Below are 20353 nucleotides of genomic sequence, written 5' to 3'. Positions count from 1 at the left end.
ACAACAGTGAATGCAGATAAGGAAGAAGGAAAGAGTACTTGCAACTAAACAAGGATTAAAATGCCAGGGTTACAATAGTTTCAGGTCATCTAACAGACTGATATAGTTTAAAATTCACACTCAGTATAAACGAGACAATATTCCTGTGATGATGCAGGGGGGCAAGCTGCAGTACAATGCCTGAACTCTCATAGAAAGGCTGGTGTGCTGATACCAGGGATAGCACGACTGATTCACTCAGTGGAATTAGGCACCAGATTGAAAGTCTCATGTTCATACACTGGTTGGTCTAGTCTGTGAGACAAGCGGAGTAGGATGGTTGGTATCTGTATCTGTGAAGGCAGAAGGAAAACCTCCCTACCTCTGACAATAGTAAATCAACGGCATTATCAAACCTTGCCTTTTGGGGTCTGTTATCAGCTCCCTCACTCTGCAGTTCAGTACAAGGCTACTAGCATTTCTGACCCATTTCTTTCATTTGCTAGCTCTCCCGTAAGAAAACAGCAGAGCGCACCAGCAGATGAGTCTGTTTTAAGGTTGACCCCTTGGTTACTTACACAATACATACATTACACTGTTGGGACATTTGTATATGACCTTTATCACAGGATCGAAGTGTTCTATTTATGCCCTTGGCGCATACATACTTGTTTACTGGAGTCAGGATTTGTCCTGCATGGTCTCCAATCCAGTTTTTACTTACAACTACAAGAATATATGTGTTTTAAAACAAAGGTCTTTCTCAGGTTTGACACACATGACGATTTGGGTATCCTTGGCTTTGCTGAAGTTTTAAGCCAAAAAATAGTGGTTTAGGTTTTAAAAATGTTTATATGTTTGGCAAATACTTGGTAACTAATTTGTGCAAAAAGTCCAGCATGTTTTATTTTTAACACTGATTTAAGAAATGGGCTTAACAGAAAATAGATGTACTTAATAGTCCATCTTACTTTATTAATGAAATGTGCAGTACCTCTGTTTATGGGAGGTTAGGACTTACCCATTTTGCATCTGTCTTCTGCTCCCTACAGCCTTTCGTATTAAGTTACTTTGATACTCAGTCCATTTTAATACAAGATGAGGTTTCCCAGCAAACTGACTGCTGTATTTCCATACTTCAGCCATACAAAGTGTTGCCAAAGCCATGTGTACTTTTTGAAAGTTAATCAGGCAGGTATCATTGTAGGGATTTCAGATAAAACTAAGAATATACCGTATTTTGATATATTATTTTCATGAAAACAAATTAATAAGGAACACTTGTATATATGTTTCCCTTTTTTTTGTTTGTTTGTTTAAATTACATTTGGCACAAAAAAAATCAGCCTGTAACAAATTTCAGCATAACAAAGATCCATGGGATCACACGTGTAATAGAAGGTGACCTTCCGCTGTCACTTAAAGCTCCTGTTCTTACTAAGAATCCACCTTAGGAAAGATACTGACTTTATTGTTTCTGCTGATTTTTCTTTCTGCTTTACACTTAGGCTGTTTCGTCTGGATTAGCTCTTCAGGGGTATTCCCCAAAGGAGGCAGGAGTCGCTTCTTACTGTTTCGGTTTTCTGAGAGCCACTGTGGAGGCAGCTCAAAGGGTCCAAAACCAAACTGCATGGAATACTTGTCATTTACCATATCAGCTTCTGTGGGCACAGCTGGCGCCACCTGAGCTGCAGAGTCTGCAATTGTCTGTGGTATAAATTTGTGAACCAAAGTCTCTCCTACGTCTAAACTGCTGGTAGGAATTTCTTTCTGCTGAAAGTCACCAGAGCCAATGGATTTGGTCTCATTCTCCTCGTCTTCCGTTGGCTTGAAGATTTGTTGTTGCCCGATATGAAACATCTCCAGAAGCTGGCTCCCCGAACGGACACTGGGCTCCAGATTAGCATCTGCAACACCACCCGCGCTGACAATGTTTCTCCTGCTATACCTTCGGTGCAGCTGTACTATGGTCCCCACTAAGCACTTCCGTACAGATTTGTTAACAGTTAAAAATAACAAAGGATTGGCCAGCAAAGACACTTTGGGCAACCAAATGGCAGTGAGGAGCAAGAAGACTGAAATATCTGAAATATTGAGTATGGTGCGGTAAATCACCAAAGTCACATAGGGGACGCTGCAGAAAATAAATATCATAACCATGGAAAGCAGCATAGCATGAAGCTCAGCTTCTCGCTGGGAGGCATAAGGGATAGAAATTGTATTCTGAGGGGTCCTTAAGGCAGCTATGATGACTTTTTTCTTCTGGCTGGCACTCAGTGCTCTGCGAATAAGAATCATAAAGAGAAACACCACAGCCACTGGTACAATCACAGTGGTGATGTTATAGATGACGACGTATATCAGGTGGCCGAGGGAGTAACTCCAAGATTCAGAGCAAGTGGACATGGCATAAATATCAGACACATTGGTCACAGCAAATACTGGAATGCTGGCTACTATTGCATGGGCCCAGATATAGATAACCAGGTCTCGGGATTTTGCATCAGATATTTTTCTTTCCAGAGGGTATAAAACAGAGTAGTACCTGTCAAAAAAAATTAAAAATACAACTGATACAATGCAAAGGGTGAAGTCTATAATGAGCATAGTGCTTATGAGAAGCCTCTCAGGAGCTGTCTGAGCATAATGCCCCAAATCCCTAACTGGGTTGCCAACTGACTACCTGCTTATGAGAGAGAAAAAAAAAAACAACCCAAGGGTCTGCCTTTGCAGGTCTGTCTGTAGAAAAAAAAAATTTGAATATTCAAACTTAGGGATCACGTTATTGGTGGTGAACAATCCTTTCAATAATTGGAACTTTGGCTGATATGCATGACCATTATTTTGAAGATTTCACCATTTGCTTACTTGTACACTGGACAGTATATTGAACACAGCACAAAATTTCAGAAAACATGATGGAGGCATAGACATGCTGCATTGTAAGGCCAGACTCACAGATAATTTGAAAAGCTGCTTTATGATAGATATTTTTCTCTGGATATTTGGAAAAAGCTGTTGGTCACAAATTACATGTACCCATCTACTGGAAGTACAATGGGGTTTTGTTTTGCATAAGCTCTGGTTGGCAAGGCCCTGAGCAAAAGAGTAGTCAAACATTGAACATTCTGTGTGCCTTAAAAAAAAAAGTGCATCTCTGACATGCACTTCAAATTTCAGGCACTGATTCATTGCTACTACTGTGGACTTTTAAGCTCGCAGACTTTTTATGAGACCTGTATCCTTTTACACTTATCATTGTAAGTGGTAGAAGTGTGTGCTTTTTGTGAGGAAGATAACAAGTTTTACTGGTGAAGGGCAAATGATATGCTGCTCCAGTGGCAACACTGGTGTAAATTACAGGTAGCGATACTGCATTCATCAAGACATTAACATTAAAGTAAGAGACATACCACTCTGTTAGGTATCCAGTTTGTTTTTGTAGAGCTAACATATTCTGTGGTGAGACACAATAACAGACTAACAATAATTTTATCCAACATCTATAAATCCACTGTTTTAGTAATGTAAACTGTATTAAACCAGTATCTGCCCTTCCTTAAAAATATCTAACTTACAGTCACTATCAAGATGATAGAGCTGTGCATTTAGGTGGGATCAGTGACTGCTAATAATAGTAAGCAAAATGAATGGAGTCCAAAAACTTAGATAGCCCAAAGGGCCACTTTTGTTTTAGATTGATCTTCTACATACAAAACCTCTCTGAATTAATTTTGGTTGTATTAATATTGTTGGGTTTTTTTAAAACAAATCTACATTTGAAATTTGCAATTGATTGGCAATCTACCTCAGGCATTGTTAAATTCTTCTGATGGGCAATGGCTTTCAACTTCCACAGTTAAAAATGTGCACCTTGTCCATAGTCTGACATTGTCTGGCTTCAAGTTCCATTACTGAACAAGAATTATTAAGAAGAAAGAAACGATAAAAACTTTTCTGAAGACAAATCTATAAAGTCCTTCATAAAATGTCCAGAGATATCAAGTAAACTGAAAAATAAACGTTTTCAATGTTACAGAGAAGAATATTTATCCCAGTACATTCTGGAAAGAAGCTGTACGCTGTGAGCAAAGCACTGGAACAAGAGCAGTTCATGTAATGGAGTAAGGCAACACTAAATAGCATTTACAAGAGTACTATGAAAGGAAGAAAACGGTTTCAAAGGGAGAAAGAATAAAGAAAAGTCAAGGATCTTGGCAAATCTGATGTCTTACCTGTCAAGAGCAATGGCTGGAAAACTAAGGATGGTCACTGAGCAGAAGACTTTGTGCAGAAACTTGGCGATTCTGCAGAAGAGCATCGTATAGATCCACCAGCAGCAGTGTGGACTGGCACTAAGAGCAATGTCGAAAGGCACACAGACTAGGCTGGCACAGATCCCAGAGCAGGCCAAATTCTTAATGAATCGGTTTGTTACAGATTTAAGTACCGATGTTCTACAAGTTGACCACAGCACCATGATGTTACCTGTGAGTAGAGACAGGAATGATAAAGCAAAAAAAAACCCCACAAACAAACAAACAACCCCAAAACCCAATAAAAATAATGTTAACAGATTTGGATGTTCCCCAGTACTGCAAATAAAAATACTTGTTTGGAGTTTGCCAGGAGTCACTGATTTGAACCATCACACTTCCCAAACTAAAAAGTCTGTGTAATGGCTAGTGGCTTTATAAATCAGACGACTGAAAACAATTACTCCCCAGCTATCTCCTTGCAGCGTCTAGTGATCAATGAATTAGGGAATTGCAGAGGCAAATACCTAAGGAGGATATCCAAACCATGTTTTTAAATGCTTATGTCAACTCATGCATTAAATGAGCCATCCTGAGTATTCAAATATATAAATTTGCTAAAGTGCTCACATTTTAATAACTAGTGCATAATTGTTTCTTTAAAGATAAAAATACACTGTAAGTACATAAACATCATAAACGTATAGTCTTAATCTGTTTGTGTATAAGTGGATTACAGCTTGCTGTTCTTTCCACCGGCCACTTCAATGGCACAGACAGGCCTGGGTGAAGCCACATCCAGAAGAAATTGTCTTTTTTTTCCAAGAGATTCTATACATACATAATAACATGTAATTAAACAAATGGGACAGGCAAAAAAAAAAAAAAAAAACTTGATGCACATAACTTCACAAAACTACACACAGAATGCAACCCACTGTTTTGGACATTCAAGACCTACACATTTGTTTCAAATAAGGTGAATGGATGGCAGTGGAGCAGAAGTACAGAGAGAAACCAGCATTATCTCAGACACTATTTTTCCCTTATCATTGTATCTTACTCTATCCAGACCTCAGAAAGAAATACCATATCACAGAAACAAATTTTCCATCACAAATTTCCCTATGATTCTAAGTCACACAGCAACAGCACAAGAGTAAATGAAGCAATCTGTTCTTACTGCATGCAGGTGTGGGCCCCGTCTAATGCATGCCAAGATGTCAGAAAACTCATGCTCAGCATGTAGGATTTGATCTCTCCTTTAAAAACCTGTCTTTAGCAAGATGTTTATTTTTTTCTAAATTAAAAAAGAGTGCTACCAGGAAAAGAAAGGCTTACTAGAACTGCGCAAAAATGAAGATGAACTTAGTATTAAAGTCTTAGCTTGAATGTCCTAAAACACCCACAATCCTCAAAGCTTTGGTCACTTCCAGTTAATAAAAGTTAAAGACAATACTACAGGTGAAGGAAATGCCGACACCCACTATATGACCACAGAAATGCTTACTTACTCAAAGTGCATTTTAAGCACAGAGAAGGATTCCCAAAGACAGGTCAGCCCTGGATGGCTGGTGGTGAAAATCACACATCTGTACTTAACCACTTGCTGCAAACCACCTGGAGTGCACTCAGTTCCACGGACCCGACATACAGGGAACTATACCACACGCTGGCTCAGCAACAGCTCTCTCTTGTCCTGCCTTGGTCTGCTCAGACTGAGAAGCCCCTCTCCCCCTGTGTCTATACAGGCAGAGAGGAGTGATGTTAAGGAGGGACAGGGCAGTGAGAAACAGCCCATTGGGGTTTCTTTGCTCCCTGTCTTCTTGTCTCTGGCTTTACCCTCCCAGGGCAGGTGATACACAAGTGGCAGCAAACTCTTACGCTGATCAGACACTGCGGCAGACACTTTCTGTGGTACCCAAGCAGATGGAGCTGTACTAGTGCAGAGCTAAGGAGGCACAAGGATCCCTGCTAGCACAGCCGAGCAGGGCACACACATTCCACACCACATAACCTGGTCCCGGCTTTCCACCCATTTTGGCTCAGGCTCCAGCACCTACCACCTGAACTTTTTCGTACCGTCCTTAGACGGAGCATTTGACAACTCACTGACAGCAATAGGAAATAGAAACTTTCAAAGTGTGTTAAAACTAGAAGGCAGCAGATGAACGTGCAAGGCGACCACAGCAAGTTAGAAGGACATGTTTTTAAAGACATGTGCAGATCATATATTTCTAAGCAAGTTGTCCGATTAAAACTGAAAGGTGCCTATGTTTCAGCTAAATGTTTGTCACATAAACATCATAAAAACAGCACAAAAACATGCAGAGTTTCCTCAGGGGTTTCACAGCATTCTTTGTAAACTTAGAAGGCATCAGAGTTATTTTCCGAAAGCATTCAGCCTTTTATGAAATGATTTGACAAAGAAATGAAAGTAAACATACTTCATACAACTCCCCCTAGTAATTCTTCACAGTGGTTTTAATGGAGAAAAATCTCTAGCGGAGCACATATCTCTTGATGATACTATCCCCTAGCTAATAAATTCTAATGTAGTTTATTAAATACCTCTCTTTCCGTAAGACACTAAGCAATAGACAGTCATTAAATCATCTTACCAACGGCAAATCCAAGACAAAAATAAAATGTAATACCTCAGTGCATGAAACAGATTAAACTGTGTTCAAATTTTCATATTGAAGAAATACCACAATCATTCTTTGTTATCCAGTTCGCTGTGTACCAGGCAAAAATTGTCCTGAATGACAGGTATGAGTGAATAGTAAAATTCTCAGCACTGGCCAAATTATGCAGCTGTGCTCAGTGCATAGCTCGTGTGTGAGCTCGTTGTTTTGCACTAGCAGTAACTACATGGTAAAGGCCAGCATCATCTTAATAAAATATGATTCTCCTTTATTTTATTTTTCCTGGAGACGTACTGTGCAGTACCACCAGATCAACCAAAGCACAGCTACCAGCATAAAAATACTGCTTGATAAGACAACTCCATTTATTCTGCTGCAGCTGGACAGCATGCAGAGTTTAGCTTCCTACCTCCAAGAAAAGTTAAGCTGTTCTTACTGCAGACTGTATCAACAACCGCATGTTGTTGATACTATATATTGTTGACACTTACCAGAAGCTCTTTGGAGTTGAAGTGTAATTGATTTATGAGACAGTCAGATTTGTTAGTGTTTTTGTAGTGTACCTACAAATATACACAATAAGAGAAAACAGCATCTTAAACTGCTGATTGAGATATGAAACAGCAGCTGCAGCCCTGCACACTTCTCTCTGTTGACACTACCATTCTTTGGCTTGATTTTTCCTCTAACCAATAAAAAAAACCCAAGTTTTTATTTGCCGAGTAGAGTTTTCCTACAGTTGCCCACATGAAATGTCAGCAACCAAATTCTTGTCCACATGGCCAATGTGTATACCAAGTGGCAAGTACTAAGAAATACCAGAAAGACAAGTTTAGCTTCTTCATAAAACAGCGCACCATTTCAATAGAACCGTGCAGTATTAACTTTAAAATCTACCTCACAGACGTACTATTTAGGTCTGCAGTACTTGAATGTCATTTGGAATTCAATTTTTTATATATTGTGTCATGTGTCTTATGCAAATTCCTTTTTGGTAGCTGCCAAAATATTGAGTTACGTATTTACTACCTGACGTGTTTTAAAGAATGGAATCATCACCTGGTTTTGTCAGGTGCTTTGGGCTTGACAATATATTCCACAGGCAGTATTCAATCAGTTGTATTTAAAGCTTCCTAAGTTGCTAGGAAATATTCAGTCAATCAAACCACTTGCTTTCAAAAATATCTCTAACTCTCCAGTTATTAAAGAAGTACTTCTTACATAGTAATAATATATTATTACAATGTCCTGGAGTAGGGGAGAAGCTGGGGTTTTTTTGTTGGTTTTTTTTTTTTTTTTAAATGTAAATCTTTCATCTAGTTTGAATTGCATTGATTTTATAAACCTTACTTCCAAAGCAAGCTTCACCTCCATTAGGATTAATATCAATGAAGAATGGAAAAATAAAAGAAATCGGAGGGTTTTTCATTAATACTTCAGAAGCTGCTGGAGAACTCCTGAGCTATTTTTCACAGTCCTACAGAGGAGCTTCATTCAAGACTCCAGATTCTCAAATATTGAACTATTCCTACTAATTATGTCATATTGTCATTTACACATCAGAGAGTCACAAGGAAATGAAACTAGCTCTGGTGCTGACCAATCCTAAATGGAAGTGGAAAGAATAAAGCATAAAAAAAACTATTGGTTCTAAGATGAGGAAGAACTGTTTAGACAGACAAAATAAAGTCAGAGCCTGAAAGGGGAAAAAAGGATAAGAAGACAGAAGTGTCTGCCTGGGACACTGGAAAATTAGTGAGTGAGTATCCCTCAGGGAAACATTCTTTTTTCCACTTGCAACTATGAGTAACTTGCATATTAATAAGCTGCTCTGGTGAACCAGATCAGCTTCAGTACCGACTGGTAGCTCTTTCTGCTGATGCCTTCAAATCAACTATTTCCCTTCATGCATCTCAAAGCCACCCACTCATAGAAAAAATTACACCTGAAACTTTGCACAGCATTAAATATTAAGATGCTTCAGAACAAAACTGCATGCATTTCCCATTTCACTGCTCCTCACCTTTCGCCAGCAACTCCTTTCCATGGAAGAGGGTAACAACATTCCAGGCAACAAGGTAATTCAACAAGCATTATAGCAATTGCACTCGTAATCTTTTCACAATGTCTAGAAGCACTTTTTTGTTCTGTATGTATTAGTCATTCACTGTTGAACCCGTGAAAGACACTATCTAACACCAGTATTCTCCTTGGCTTACAGTTGTATTAGGCTGTTGCACATCCTCACAGTGGGCAAAGCTGTAATTTTCTACCATGGGCTAGCTCCTGAGGTGTTTCTGCTGGATAACCAGTCTAGGGCTACATAGCCTTGGATTCAGACCTCTTAGCAGGATTGTACTGGTTAGCTGGGAGACATCCAGGGAAAGTTGGAGTGAACAAGCAGCTGGAAAGCATAGCATCTTGCTGTCTCCTGTAAGTCAATACTGCCTGGGACATCAGTGTCACTTACAAATGATCACATGTGACAAAGCATATCCCACACTGGTTGCACAGAATTCCACCACTAAAAGAAAAAGACTGAGTGTTTTTCACTTAAAAAGGAAAAGCTTATCTTTGGTTTTCTCAGAGAATGAGCTATGTCTACATAAAACTCTTACTACACCTGACATTAGTTGACAACCTTGTCAGTACACAGACTGAATGAGCAGGAGGTAAGTATCCAGCTCACCTGTGCTTTTGAAAATTTCTCCAAGTAAAAAAGAGGAATAGGAAATATTAAAGGTAACCACCGCACAAGAAGCAGCTCTTTACACATTAGAAACAAACACATGTATAAAGCCTGCCAAACAAGGTCAGAGTTCCTTTTATCCCCTTACATTATCCTAACTATCAACATTCAATAAAATCTCCATGTACTATATACCAATTCCACTGTATTCACATTGAAAGGATGGTTGTTTCCAGTCATACCCTACATTTTTTTAAATTGAGAAATATCACAGATAAACAGCCACACAGTACATGAAGTTGCACAGAAGTTAACACTGAGAAAGTAAATACAATGGTCCAACACAGCATGCTGCCCAGACGTCCTTCAAGCCTTTATAGTGCTTCAAATTCACTGTATTTGCAAGGACTAACATTCTCTGAGCATGAAATGTTACCAGAGTGCATTAGTCTGATTCAAAGCAGCAAAAAATATTTTTTCTCCTCTTCCAAGTTGTACCCTCCTCGGATTTCACTGCCAGACACAAAGTGTTGATGCAGGAATCAACAGCTGAGATAGTTTTGAAATACGAGCTCTCAGCAATAATTCAAATAATGTGAAAGATTCTTAATAATACCTTTAACAAGCAGAAGGATGATCCCCATGGAAACCAGAGACTGTTATCTAAAACAAATGCATTTGCCATGCAATCATCAAAAAAAAAAAAAAAAGAAGAAACATTGTTCTTTGTCGATTAACTCATGGAACCCAATCCATTAGCTGGCTATGACTTTCATCTTACATTTTTGTTAACATTAATCAGCATGTAATTGAATCAAAACAAAGTCCATGGTCTAGCAAGCCAAATCCTCCTCCTCACAGCTTGCCTTCCTCTGCTTGCTGATTTCCCTCCCATTCAGCAGGGTTCTCGGGATCCAGCTGTCCTTCCCAGCAGAGAGCCTCTGCATACCTCACCCATGCTCCGTGCGGTGTTAACAGGCAAGGAGCTGGCAGCCCTCTTTATATAGAAACAAAGCAGGAAGCAACGAACAAGGTTAGCAACTGGGCTTTAGTCATTAAAACCTTCAATTGCAAACAATTAACTGAAAGAGTCACAGGTTCTGTCAACATGATGAACAGGAAAAGCTCCTCTTGTTGAAACACCAGGATTACATTGCCAACCCTCAAACTCTCTCTTTTTTATTATTCTGAGGTATTTTGAAGAAGGTGTTTTCCACAAACTTACTCTGTTCAAAGACAAACCTCACTCAAAAAGTGGTTCACTGGAAACATTTTTGGCAACCCATGATAGCTGGCTATCAAATACCTTTCTTACTCTAAAATGTATGTTGTTTACTTATTCATCTCCAGAGGGAACAGGGATGTATCAGGATACATATTGGCTTACATAGCTTGAAGAAATACATTAACTTTATCACAGAATCACAGAATGGTTGAGGCTGGAAGGGACCTCTGAAGATCATCTGGACCAAACCCCTGCTTAAGCAGGGCCAAATTCTTGCTAATTCTTTATAATTCTTGTAAATTTTAGCTAAAAAAAGTATAGTCATCAGACTGACAGAATTGCCTTTGTAGATGAAAAAACCCATAGAACAAGAAGTAAACTTCCTGAAACCAAATCCAACCTTTTTTATCATTCTAGTTACCAACTTCAAAATTCAGTGATAAAATAACAATTACACTCCAGTTAAAAAGAGTGTGCAATAACTTAATTTGCAGTTTTAACATATGTCTTTCATTTTCAGTTTGTGCACATGTGGAACCAAATGTTTTATATCCAAGATGAAGTGTCTGCTGCAAGAGAACTACCTTGGAACAAGGTTTCTTGTATACCAAACCTTTTTTTCCCTTCGTAAAACAGGTGATCTCCTTAATTTTAAGATAATGTTTCTCACTCCTGTTCTTAGAATGCTCATTCACATGCTCCTACTTACATCATAAGTATTGATTTAAAAGTGTAATTATATAAGAGATTTATCAGCATGGAGCTCTGGTCACCCAGCTCAGCTCAACCAGACTACATGAAGCACGAATTTGCCCAGTACAGAGTAGTTACCTGCAGGGCGTTTCAGCATAGATGTAAGTTATATTGGAAGCCCTATCATTTAGAGTGTGATACTTGTCTACACGGTTTCTGTTCCCAAAAAAGTATGTAGTTACAAGGTAGAAAAGATTTTAGGGAAGGAGCTAGTTCATAGCAGCTTAGTCCCAGAAAGTGAACGTAAGATTTCCTTGCAGGAACAGCTAAGCCATTGACTTTTGTTGCGGTACTGCCTAGAACTAGTCCAAAGCTGACACCTTCCTACATAATCCCCTGGCAGCAGCTACTGTGACTTGTTGTGAAGATGGAGTACAGTTAGAAAACATATGTAAAGAAATCTAAAGTTGTTCTTACAGCAAGCATAACTTGCATGATATGATGGTATTTGTAATGTCAAAATCACCATGGGAAGTGATCATTAATATTTTATTTCTTGTGATTTTTTTCACTGTTGTCCTTAGTATTTTATAAATTTATTGTCTGTACGCAGATTCTAAAGTAACTGCATCATGCTAACAGTCTTGGATAGCCACTTGTATTTCTTTCAGATATACCTATCTGAAGGGAGATAAGAAAGTGCTACACTGATAATTCTCCAGTTCTTCATATGCGCTGCCACTTTTTCCCACCTCACTTTTTGTACTTAGTGTCCCGTTAAATGGACAGAATTCCTAGGCAGGAACAATAATTTTCTCCCTTTCGATAAACTACAGTCCTTCAACAGCTGCCACGATCATTTCAGCTAATCAAGGAAATAACCAAACCTGCTTATTTTGCTGAAGTACACTTGACTTGTCTGAATTCCTTGCCTCTATTTTAAAACTTATGTCCTCAAAGAACCTGAAACTCTTCAAGCTCCTTGGAAGGAAAAAAGTTTAAAGACTATTGTGTTTGCAACTTCAGGACCTTGGACTGTTCCCATGTCAGGAAAATATGACAAATGTATCACACTACCTTTGAAACCTAAGCTAGGAAATTAAAAACCTGAAAAAAGAATGTCCAGATTTACTGCTTTAACCATAACAGGAATATAAATCTTTTCAAAGTTATTAGCTTTTTGAATCACAGTGCCTAAGGGACCAGCTTGTTTTACTTATTGCAAAAATATAAGCAAAAAATTTAAGCCCAAGGACTTTACATGACCCCTATGAGAGTCCCCCATGACACGGGGACCAATAGATATAGAGGAGGTAAAAATACTGGAAGTCCACATCATCAATGTACATTACATCATTAGCAGAAGTACTGGATCCTACATCTCCTTTGCCAACCAAGTACCACATCTAGTGAACCATCTGGCCTTTCTTACACCAGGTTTTGTGCCAGTCACCCTCAGAGAGCAAATTGATGTTGTTACTGAAACACTACAAGGCCTGGGATGCAAGTAAAGCAGGTAATTTTTCTGAACAGCGCATCTGTCCGTTCTTTATCATCCTTGGTAGAAGAGGAATAGCTTTTGTCCCTTTGTTTTATAAAGAACTCAGGAAAGGGCCATTTTGAACCTGTATGTCATGTAACAACCAAGGAGATGCAATAGTAGCACTTCTTATGCAAGGTGATGTCAAGCAACGCAGCGATTTACTTAAGTCCCCTGACCGCTGTGCTGAATCTAATTGTAAATAGCAGCCTTAACCACAGGGAGCAAGTACGTTTAAGATTTATTTTTAAATAACAATGCTATCTGCCAGTACCTCTTTGTTTGTAGAGAGCCTGTAGCCACTTCTGTTGGTAGCCTCGCTACACGTCTCTTCAGATCCTTGGTTTTTGTCTGACTTCACCCACACACACCTGCAATTCATCTGCAGGCATGTTGGTGCTGTTAAGGAGATGTGGTCACCAAGATGTGACTTTTCACATCACAGATGCTGCTCAGCTTGGCTTCATTTACAGGGCCAGCCCCAGTCCCTACTAGGTTCTTCCAGGAGAAACCTGCAGGACCCCTGTCCTTTCTGCACGACATGCCAAGGTCAGATCCAGGAGGAGACTGACAGTTTTGCACTTGTGAGGCTGTGGAAAAACTGATGTCTTTCAGGGCAACTCCAGCATTTGGCCTGGGCTGTAAGCTGCTCCAGCATCCACAGCAGACAGGAGCAACTTTCCACCCTCCACTCTGGACCTGATGACCTCCTGTGCTGTTCAGAGTCTTTACCCCCTTCTGTCTTCACCTTCATATCCGTACAAAATGCTACCAGACCAGAACACAATGTAGACATGGTCTAACAACATCGTGCTTACGCAAAATTATTTTTTCTGTATCTAATACTTTTCCAGTTGTTCACTCAAGAAACTAAGACAAAACTTACAACAGAAATCAGTTGCTGTGCCATATTGTAGTATAGTGGATTTGTGAGATCTATACTGTCTAATAGCATACAACCAATAGGACAATTTTACTAAATTACTGGTTAGCTGATTTTCCCTGGCTTACTTATTGAGGAAAAAAGCAGAAATACACACCATTTAAAATCAATGATACTTAACAGATGAGCACAATTTTAAAAGCCTGTGGTAATTACTAGTAGTTGGAAGAGAGACTTTCTATTTTCCTTGGTAACTGAGGCTATCTTGCACTCTTGATGAAAAAAAATAATTCTTACCCATTAGCACCAATTTTCATCCTCCGTTGCAGCTGAAATTACAGAGTTTGTAGCTGAAAGACACCATAGTAACAGCTATTTCATAGAGCAGAAATTATTTTCTGGCCCACCCCACAGTCTTGTGACTCTTTTTTTTTTTTCTTTATACAACTAAGAAAGATCTATGTAATTTCTGCATCAGTGTGACTGTGCTTCCCTTTCTCCAAAGTGCCAGGTTATCAGAAACAAAATTTTATTTTTTATATAGTTCTGCCATGCAGCCATTCACCAGGTCACCAGCTGGGCATATTTGTTCTTGATTCTTTATCCACAGATGTCTTCAGACAGAAATTACATATGCTTAATACGTCCTGTGCAGTGGGATTAATTTACATTCTATTTAGAACAAGCTTTTTTCCCTCCCTCCACAGCTGACTCTGTAATGAATGGTTCCCCCTGCTCCTCTCAGCCTTGTGAATGGACTCAAACAATACTTGCTAGGAAAAAGAAAGAGCTGGGGACTCGGACACATATCTGAAACACCATGAGTTATAAACTGAAAAAATCAGGATGAGCCTAAAGAAAATAATACACATAAAAAAAAAATCACATGGAAAAATATTCTGGCTAGTTACCAGAGTGAGGCATTTCACTGAAGAAATAATGAATTTACAGAGCCAAAGCAGATTTATTCCAGCTTGCCAAAGGGAAGAGATGTGTTCCCATGGGATACCTTGGGGCAGGCAAGGTGCTTCACTGTCAAGATCACAGTGACATTTCTGGCCTGACTGAATCCAAGAGGTGGGGTTTTAGTTTGGGGATTTTTTTTCCTTAAAATATATAGGGCCCTGAAGGAAAATTTGATATTTTGTTGATCAAGCATTTCACTTACAAAAACTATTCTTGACTGAGACTCTCCCCAAATTTCTTCTCTCTCATTTTTCTACAGTTCCCCATCTATAACAGAACTCCACTATAGGACTTCTGTAGTGTCCACTCTCCAGTCTGCTTTCTTTTACTCTTTTAATAACTGAGTTCCCTTTTCTTTGCTCAAAATCCTCCCAGCAAGAGACACTGCTGTTCCCAGGTCCATTCTCTGCAAGACAGCACTCTTAAATCCAGAATAGCAATGGGCTTAGTGAAATGGGCCGCAATCATTTGTCCTTCAAATGCCTTCACAGAAAACACTATGAAAAATTAATATTATTGCTTACTGCTTCCCTTTTATTAAAAAAAAGCCAGAAATTCAGCTTGATCCACATTTTGTATCTCCTCAGCTAGGCCAATGTGTAGTCTAATCAGGACTGATGACTCAAAATCCAGAGAGACATGCAAGTGCCCAGAACTGACTGAAGTAAAGGGAACCTGATTCTGTTACACAAACTGAAGAAATACTGAAAGTTTTCTTGACCTTAAGAATAAGAAGATTTTTAAAAATCCTGGGTCTGGACATCCTCTAGCAACAAAATAGTTCTGAGGGTAAGACAAGCTGTAAAACTGCGTAACATTCACCCCAAATACACCCCTGATGTGTGGAAAGAATTCTTAAGTTTTCTTTTAACTTTACAAGAATCCAGATGACTGCCCTACTGGAAAAGGAAGATAACATGGTTGTTTTTACTCTAAGTCTCCTTTTCTTCCCTAGTGTTAGAAATACAATTAGCCATCCACATTTGGACTTCATAAGTTGCTGGGCACAGCAGAAGATACTCTACACTGAAACCTAAACTGCCGTAACATTGCCAAAACTTTGCCGTATGTTTCCTTGCACTAGCATGGGCTTATGACCTAGCATGGGCTGATGACACAAACTCCCTCATCGATCATCCATACGCAGTATAAAATTTTAAAGTTGTGTTTTGCTGAGAGATGCAGCTGAAGACAATCTTTTTTCTGATATATGGAATTTTTAGGTTTATTAGCGTATTAAAATCAAACTGATTTCAATATGATTTTCCAATATGAAAAAAATTGATACCAAGCTGGAACAATGTAACCTACAATTAGCTTCTAGTTTTATTTTCTGAAACTAAAAAATTATTTCATTGTCTTGCTACATGTATAAAACCTGATAAGGTCTACCATGTATTAGCCATATGCATGTAAAAATTAAATGAACCTAAGACACATGTAGCATACAACTAACCCTATAAAACACAGCAGCTGCCATCAGAAACAAGAGAGAAGAACCATATATGCATATCCTACTTCTTCCACCAAAGAGGACTGCACACAGGCAGTGACTTGTTTGATTGGGGCGAATCAGCAAGTGGGTGTATCAAATCACTTACAGCTTGCTGTGTTTTCCTATACACACAGACAAATACATGCTCATTAGCAAAGCTTTCCAGGATTCTTGCATCTGTTCTCTGCAGTCATCTGTAAAACAACATTTCTTGTTGTGACGCAGGCAGTAAATCCACAGATAACCAAGATGTTAGTTGCTGTACCGTTGACCTCTGCTTATTAAACATGCAACCTACCTATCGCTACAAACCAAGGCATGTATTATTTATATTTCAGCAGTTGTCTTTCGTATCTCTACATTTCTCACCCACTTCTTCCCTTTTGCTTTCCTAGAAAAATTACCATGACACAATGGTTGGGAATGCTTGCATGATACATTTGTGTAATTGTTCCTGTCTTGTACTGAATCATCCACTGTCAGCAGGTGAAAATGTTTCAGATCTCTCTACACCATATGGAAACAAACAAACAGAAAATAAAAACAATCCAGCAAGTTCTCCTGGCTTCTGCAGATGAAGTAGCAACAAAAATGTATGCCAAAAATCTATAGCGATTTCAGCTCTTCCACGAAGGAACTAAAAGTTAAGTTAAGTCCAGTTGGCAGCCGGTCACGAGCAGTGTTCCCCAGGGCTCTGTTTTGGGGCCAGCCTTGTTTGATATCTTTAGCGATGATCTGGATGAGGGGATTGAGTGCACGCTCAGTAAGTTTGCAGATGACACCAAACTGGGTGGGAGTGTCGATCTGCTGGAGGGTAGGATGGCCCTGCAGAGGGACCTGGACAGGCTGGACCGATGGGCCGAGGCCAACTGTATGAGGTTTAACAAGGCCAAGTGCCGGGTCCTGCACTTGGGTCACAACAACCCCATGCAACGCTACTGGCTTGGGGAAGAGTGGCTGGAAAGCTGCCTGGCCGAAAAGGATCCGGGGGTGTTGGTCGACAGCCGGCTGAACATGAGCCAGCAGTGTGCCCAGGTGGCCAAGAAGGCCAACAGCATCCTGGCCTGTGTCAGGAATAGTGTGGCCAGCAGGAGCAGGGAGGTGATTGTCCCCCTGTACTCGGCGCTGGTGAGGCCGCACCTGGAATCCTGTGTCCAGTTTTGGGCCCCTCAATACAAGAAAGACATTGAGGTGCTGAAGCGTGTCCAGAGAAGGGCAACAAAGCTGGTGAAGGGTCTGGAGCACAGGCCTTATGAGGAGCGGCTGAGGGAACTGGGGTTGTTTAGCCTAGAGAAGAGGATGCTGAGGGGAGACCTTATCGCTCTCTACAACGCCCTGAAAGGAGGCTGTAGTGAGGTGGGTGTTGGTCTCTTCTCCCAGGTAGTTAGCAATAGGACAAGAGGAAATGGGCTTAAGCTGCGCCAGGGGAGGTTTAGGTTGGAAATTAGGAAAAATTTCTTTACAGAAAGGGTGGTCAAGCATTGGAACAGGCTGCCCAGAGAGGTGGTGGAGTCACCATCCCTGGAAGTGTTCAAAAAATGGGTAGATGTGGCATTTTGGGACATGGTTTAGTCTAGTCTACCCTTGATTGGCTTAGAGTAGACTTGGTAGTGTGGGTTAATGGTTGGACTGGATGATTTTAAAGGTCTTTTCCAACCTAAACAATTCTATGATTCTATGAAAAGGTGCCCATTTAGAGATGAAACCCCTTCAGCTTTGTAACTCCATTGCCTGGATGCAAAATTTTCAATTGTAAGTAACAGCTATATAATTAGTCTTGCCGCCTTAAAAAGAAACGTAGACACATTTTGCTCTCTTCAGGGTGAATATGAACAGCAGGATTAGGTTTTCATATTTTACTAGTCTCTGGAAAATTGCTACTGCAAATCCAAAAGGTCTTCCCAGGTAGCAGAGCCAAACAAAAAGCTCTTGTTATCTACAGGTGTTTGGCATACTTCAACTAGTGACCTAAACACATGAAAAATGTGTGAATCCTTTCCTGAGGCATTTAGACATTTGCCTGCAGAGATTTGCAACAGAAATACTAAGATCAGTCTGCATGAAACATGAATGGAAGCAAATGTGTGTGAAAGTATCACAAGAAACAATAAAGCAAGGGTTAAAAGAATGTCATGTACTGATAAAACAAGGACACCACTGACAGCAATAAAACCGGTAAACAGGGAGGAACGCGCTGTTTGCATCAAGACCAGCAGGCCTGTGCTCTGAAACGGCCACAGCAGAGGTGACTTGTCAGCAGAGGACTCGTGCTGTAATGCAGGAGGATGGCGAGGAGGCTGTAGTGCAGTAGTGCAGTCACTGCTCTCCTGCCTGCTCCAGCAGGAAGCCAGACTGCAACTGTGATTCCCAAAATGATGGAACAAAGACAAGGGGCAGCAACCTTGCCAAGGAATTACAGAGAGTAATTAAGAATCACAGTAAGCAGGATTCTGAGGCAGAAGATCTTCCCATAGTAACTGTTGACTCCTAGCAAGTTTGAGACCTGTTCACAAACCATTTCATTGTCATCCTCCCCATTCCACACAAGTAATCCAGACTGACTGAACACACACGTGTTGGTGCTTGTGAGCATGTGCGAAAGAATAAGGACTGAAATCAGTGTTGTTTAAAAAATAAAATCATATTTCCCTTTCATAAAGTTTCACATCGATTTTTGTTACACTAAATTCTTGTAGAATTTAAGAAACCAGTTTAAATTTAGTTTTGCGTTTTTTATTTTGTTAAAGAGGAACTTCCTTCTAAGTAATACTGGTATTACCCAACATCAGTCACAAAACATGTCAATGCCTTGCAATTTGGACATATTTCCCACTGATGGAGTTTGAATGAAGAAAAAAAGCTTAAATGACACTGAACTTCTACTCACAAGGTCTCAGTTACATAGTGTCAGCACCTGTTTGCAGTTACATGTGCCCAGAGCCCAGCGCAACCAGCAGGAATTAAGCAGGGAGCAGAATCCAGGTTACAATTAAAGCACCCTAAAAGAAAAACGGGTCTTTCTTCCAAGGGCACCACAGTATTATGTTACCAGTTTTTTTAATTTCACAGTACCCAATTTTACAGTTCTTTTGTCTGCTTTTCACCTCATGTAGCTGCTCTTCTCCAGCTACACCACTCAGTAGGATAAAATATATTATTCCTCCTCAGAAACCTTACCTTGCTTATATCCTTAGACCACGGTAACAGTACTGCATCAGATAGACGCAGTCCAAACCAGTTGTGCATCTTTTCCTGGTCTTAGTCAATTTGAGCTGTTGCACATGAAAAACTAAATTCTTCCTTACTGATATGTTTTTGCTAACTTTCAGAAGAAACCTCTAAGAAGCTATCAGAAGATTTAGCACTTTTTAACCACACATTATTATTTTTGATATGGACAAAAATTTAACTGCTTCAAAACATATCTTTTTGATTCATTTATGAAGAAGATTATTTGGATTTTGAGATAGCCTTTATTTCACTGATTATGCTCATTTGTATCGGCAATGAATGCAAAACCACTTAATAAATACATTCACAAATACAAACACAAAATCATTCCACAACGAAAAAACCCACAGTTGTATTGTTTGGATTTGGAACGTATTTGGGTTGCTTAATTAAAACAAGTAACTAGACATAAAACTAGTGTTGGAAACAAGCAAATCTCATCAAAAATATACGATAAATGAATTGCAGAAGAAAAAAAAAAAAGATTGTTTAAAAAAACACCGAACAACAGTATTGTACACGGTGCACAATGTCATGTAACAGAAAAACTACTCACGTTACTAAACTGTCATTAAAGTTCCAAAAGCAAACCATTAGTGTGCTTACACTAAGAATAAACTATAAAAGAATCTCAAATACAAACTAATGAATATGTATATGAGTTGTTTTTCTCATGTCAATTCAATCTGGGTAGGGCATTTTATTAAAAAATAATTAAGAAAAAGGTGTTACAGAAATTGTCTTTTTC

The 20353-nt window shown here is 39.5% G+C and overlaps 1 protein-coding gene across 2 annotated transcripts in view; it reads right to left on the bottom strand.

The window, feature by feature from the left end:
- Positions 1-1416: 1416 nt before the first annotated feature.
- The window catches only part of GPR176 (G protein-coupled receptor 176), a 43575-nt gene continuing 24638 nt past the window's right edge, over positions 1417-20353 (bottom strand). For both annotated transcript variants that reach the window (XM_075713100.1, XM_075713099.1), the window contains 2 exons: positions 4215-4467; positions 1417-2524 (listed from right to left, as the gene is read on the bottom strand). In XM_075713100.1, the coding sequence (XP_075569215.1) occupies positions 1417-2524; positions 4215-4467 (1361 nt within the window). The remainder of the gene's footprint in view (positions 2525-4214; positions 4468-20353) is intronic.

Source organism: Pelecanus crispus, chromosome 6, assembly GCF_030463565.1.
Source record: "Pelecanus crispus isolate bPelCri1 chromosome 6, bPelCri1.pri, whole genome shotgun sequence".
In the NCBI taxonomy this organism is placed as follows: domain Eukaryota; kingdom Metazoa; phylum Chordata; class Aves; order Pelecaniformes; family Pelecanidae; genus Pelecanus; species Pelecanus crispus.
Note: the sequence above shows the minus strand (reverse complement) of the source record. Positions and strands in the feature narration are given on the sequence as shown.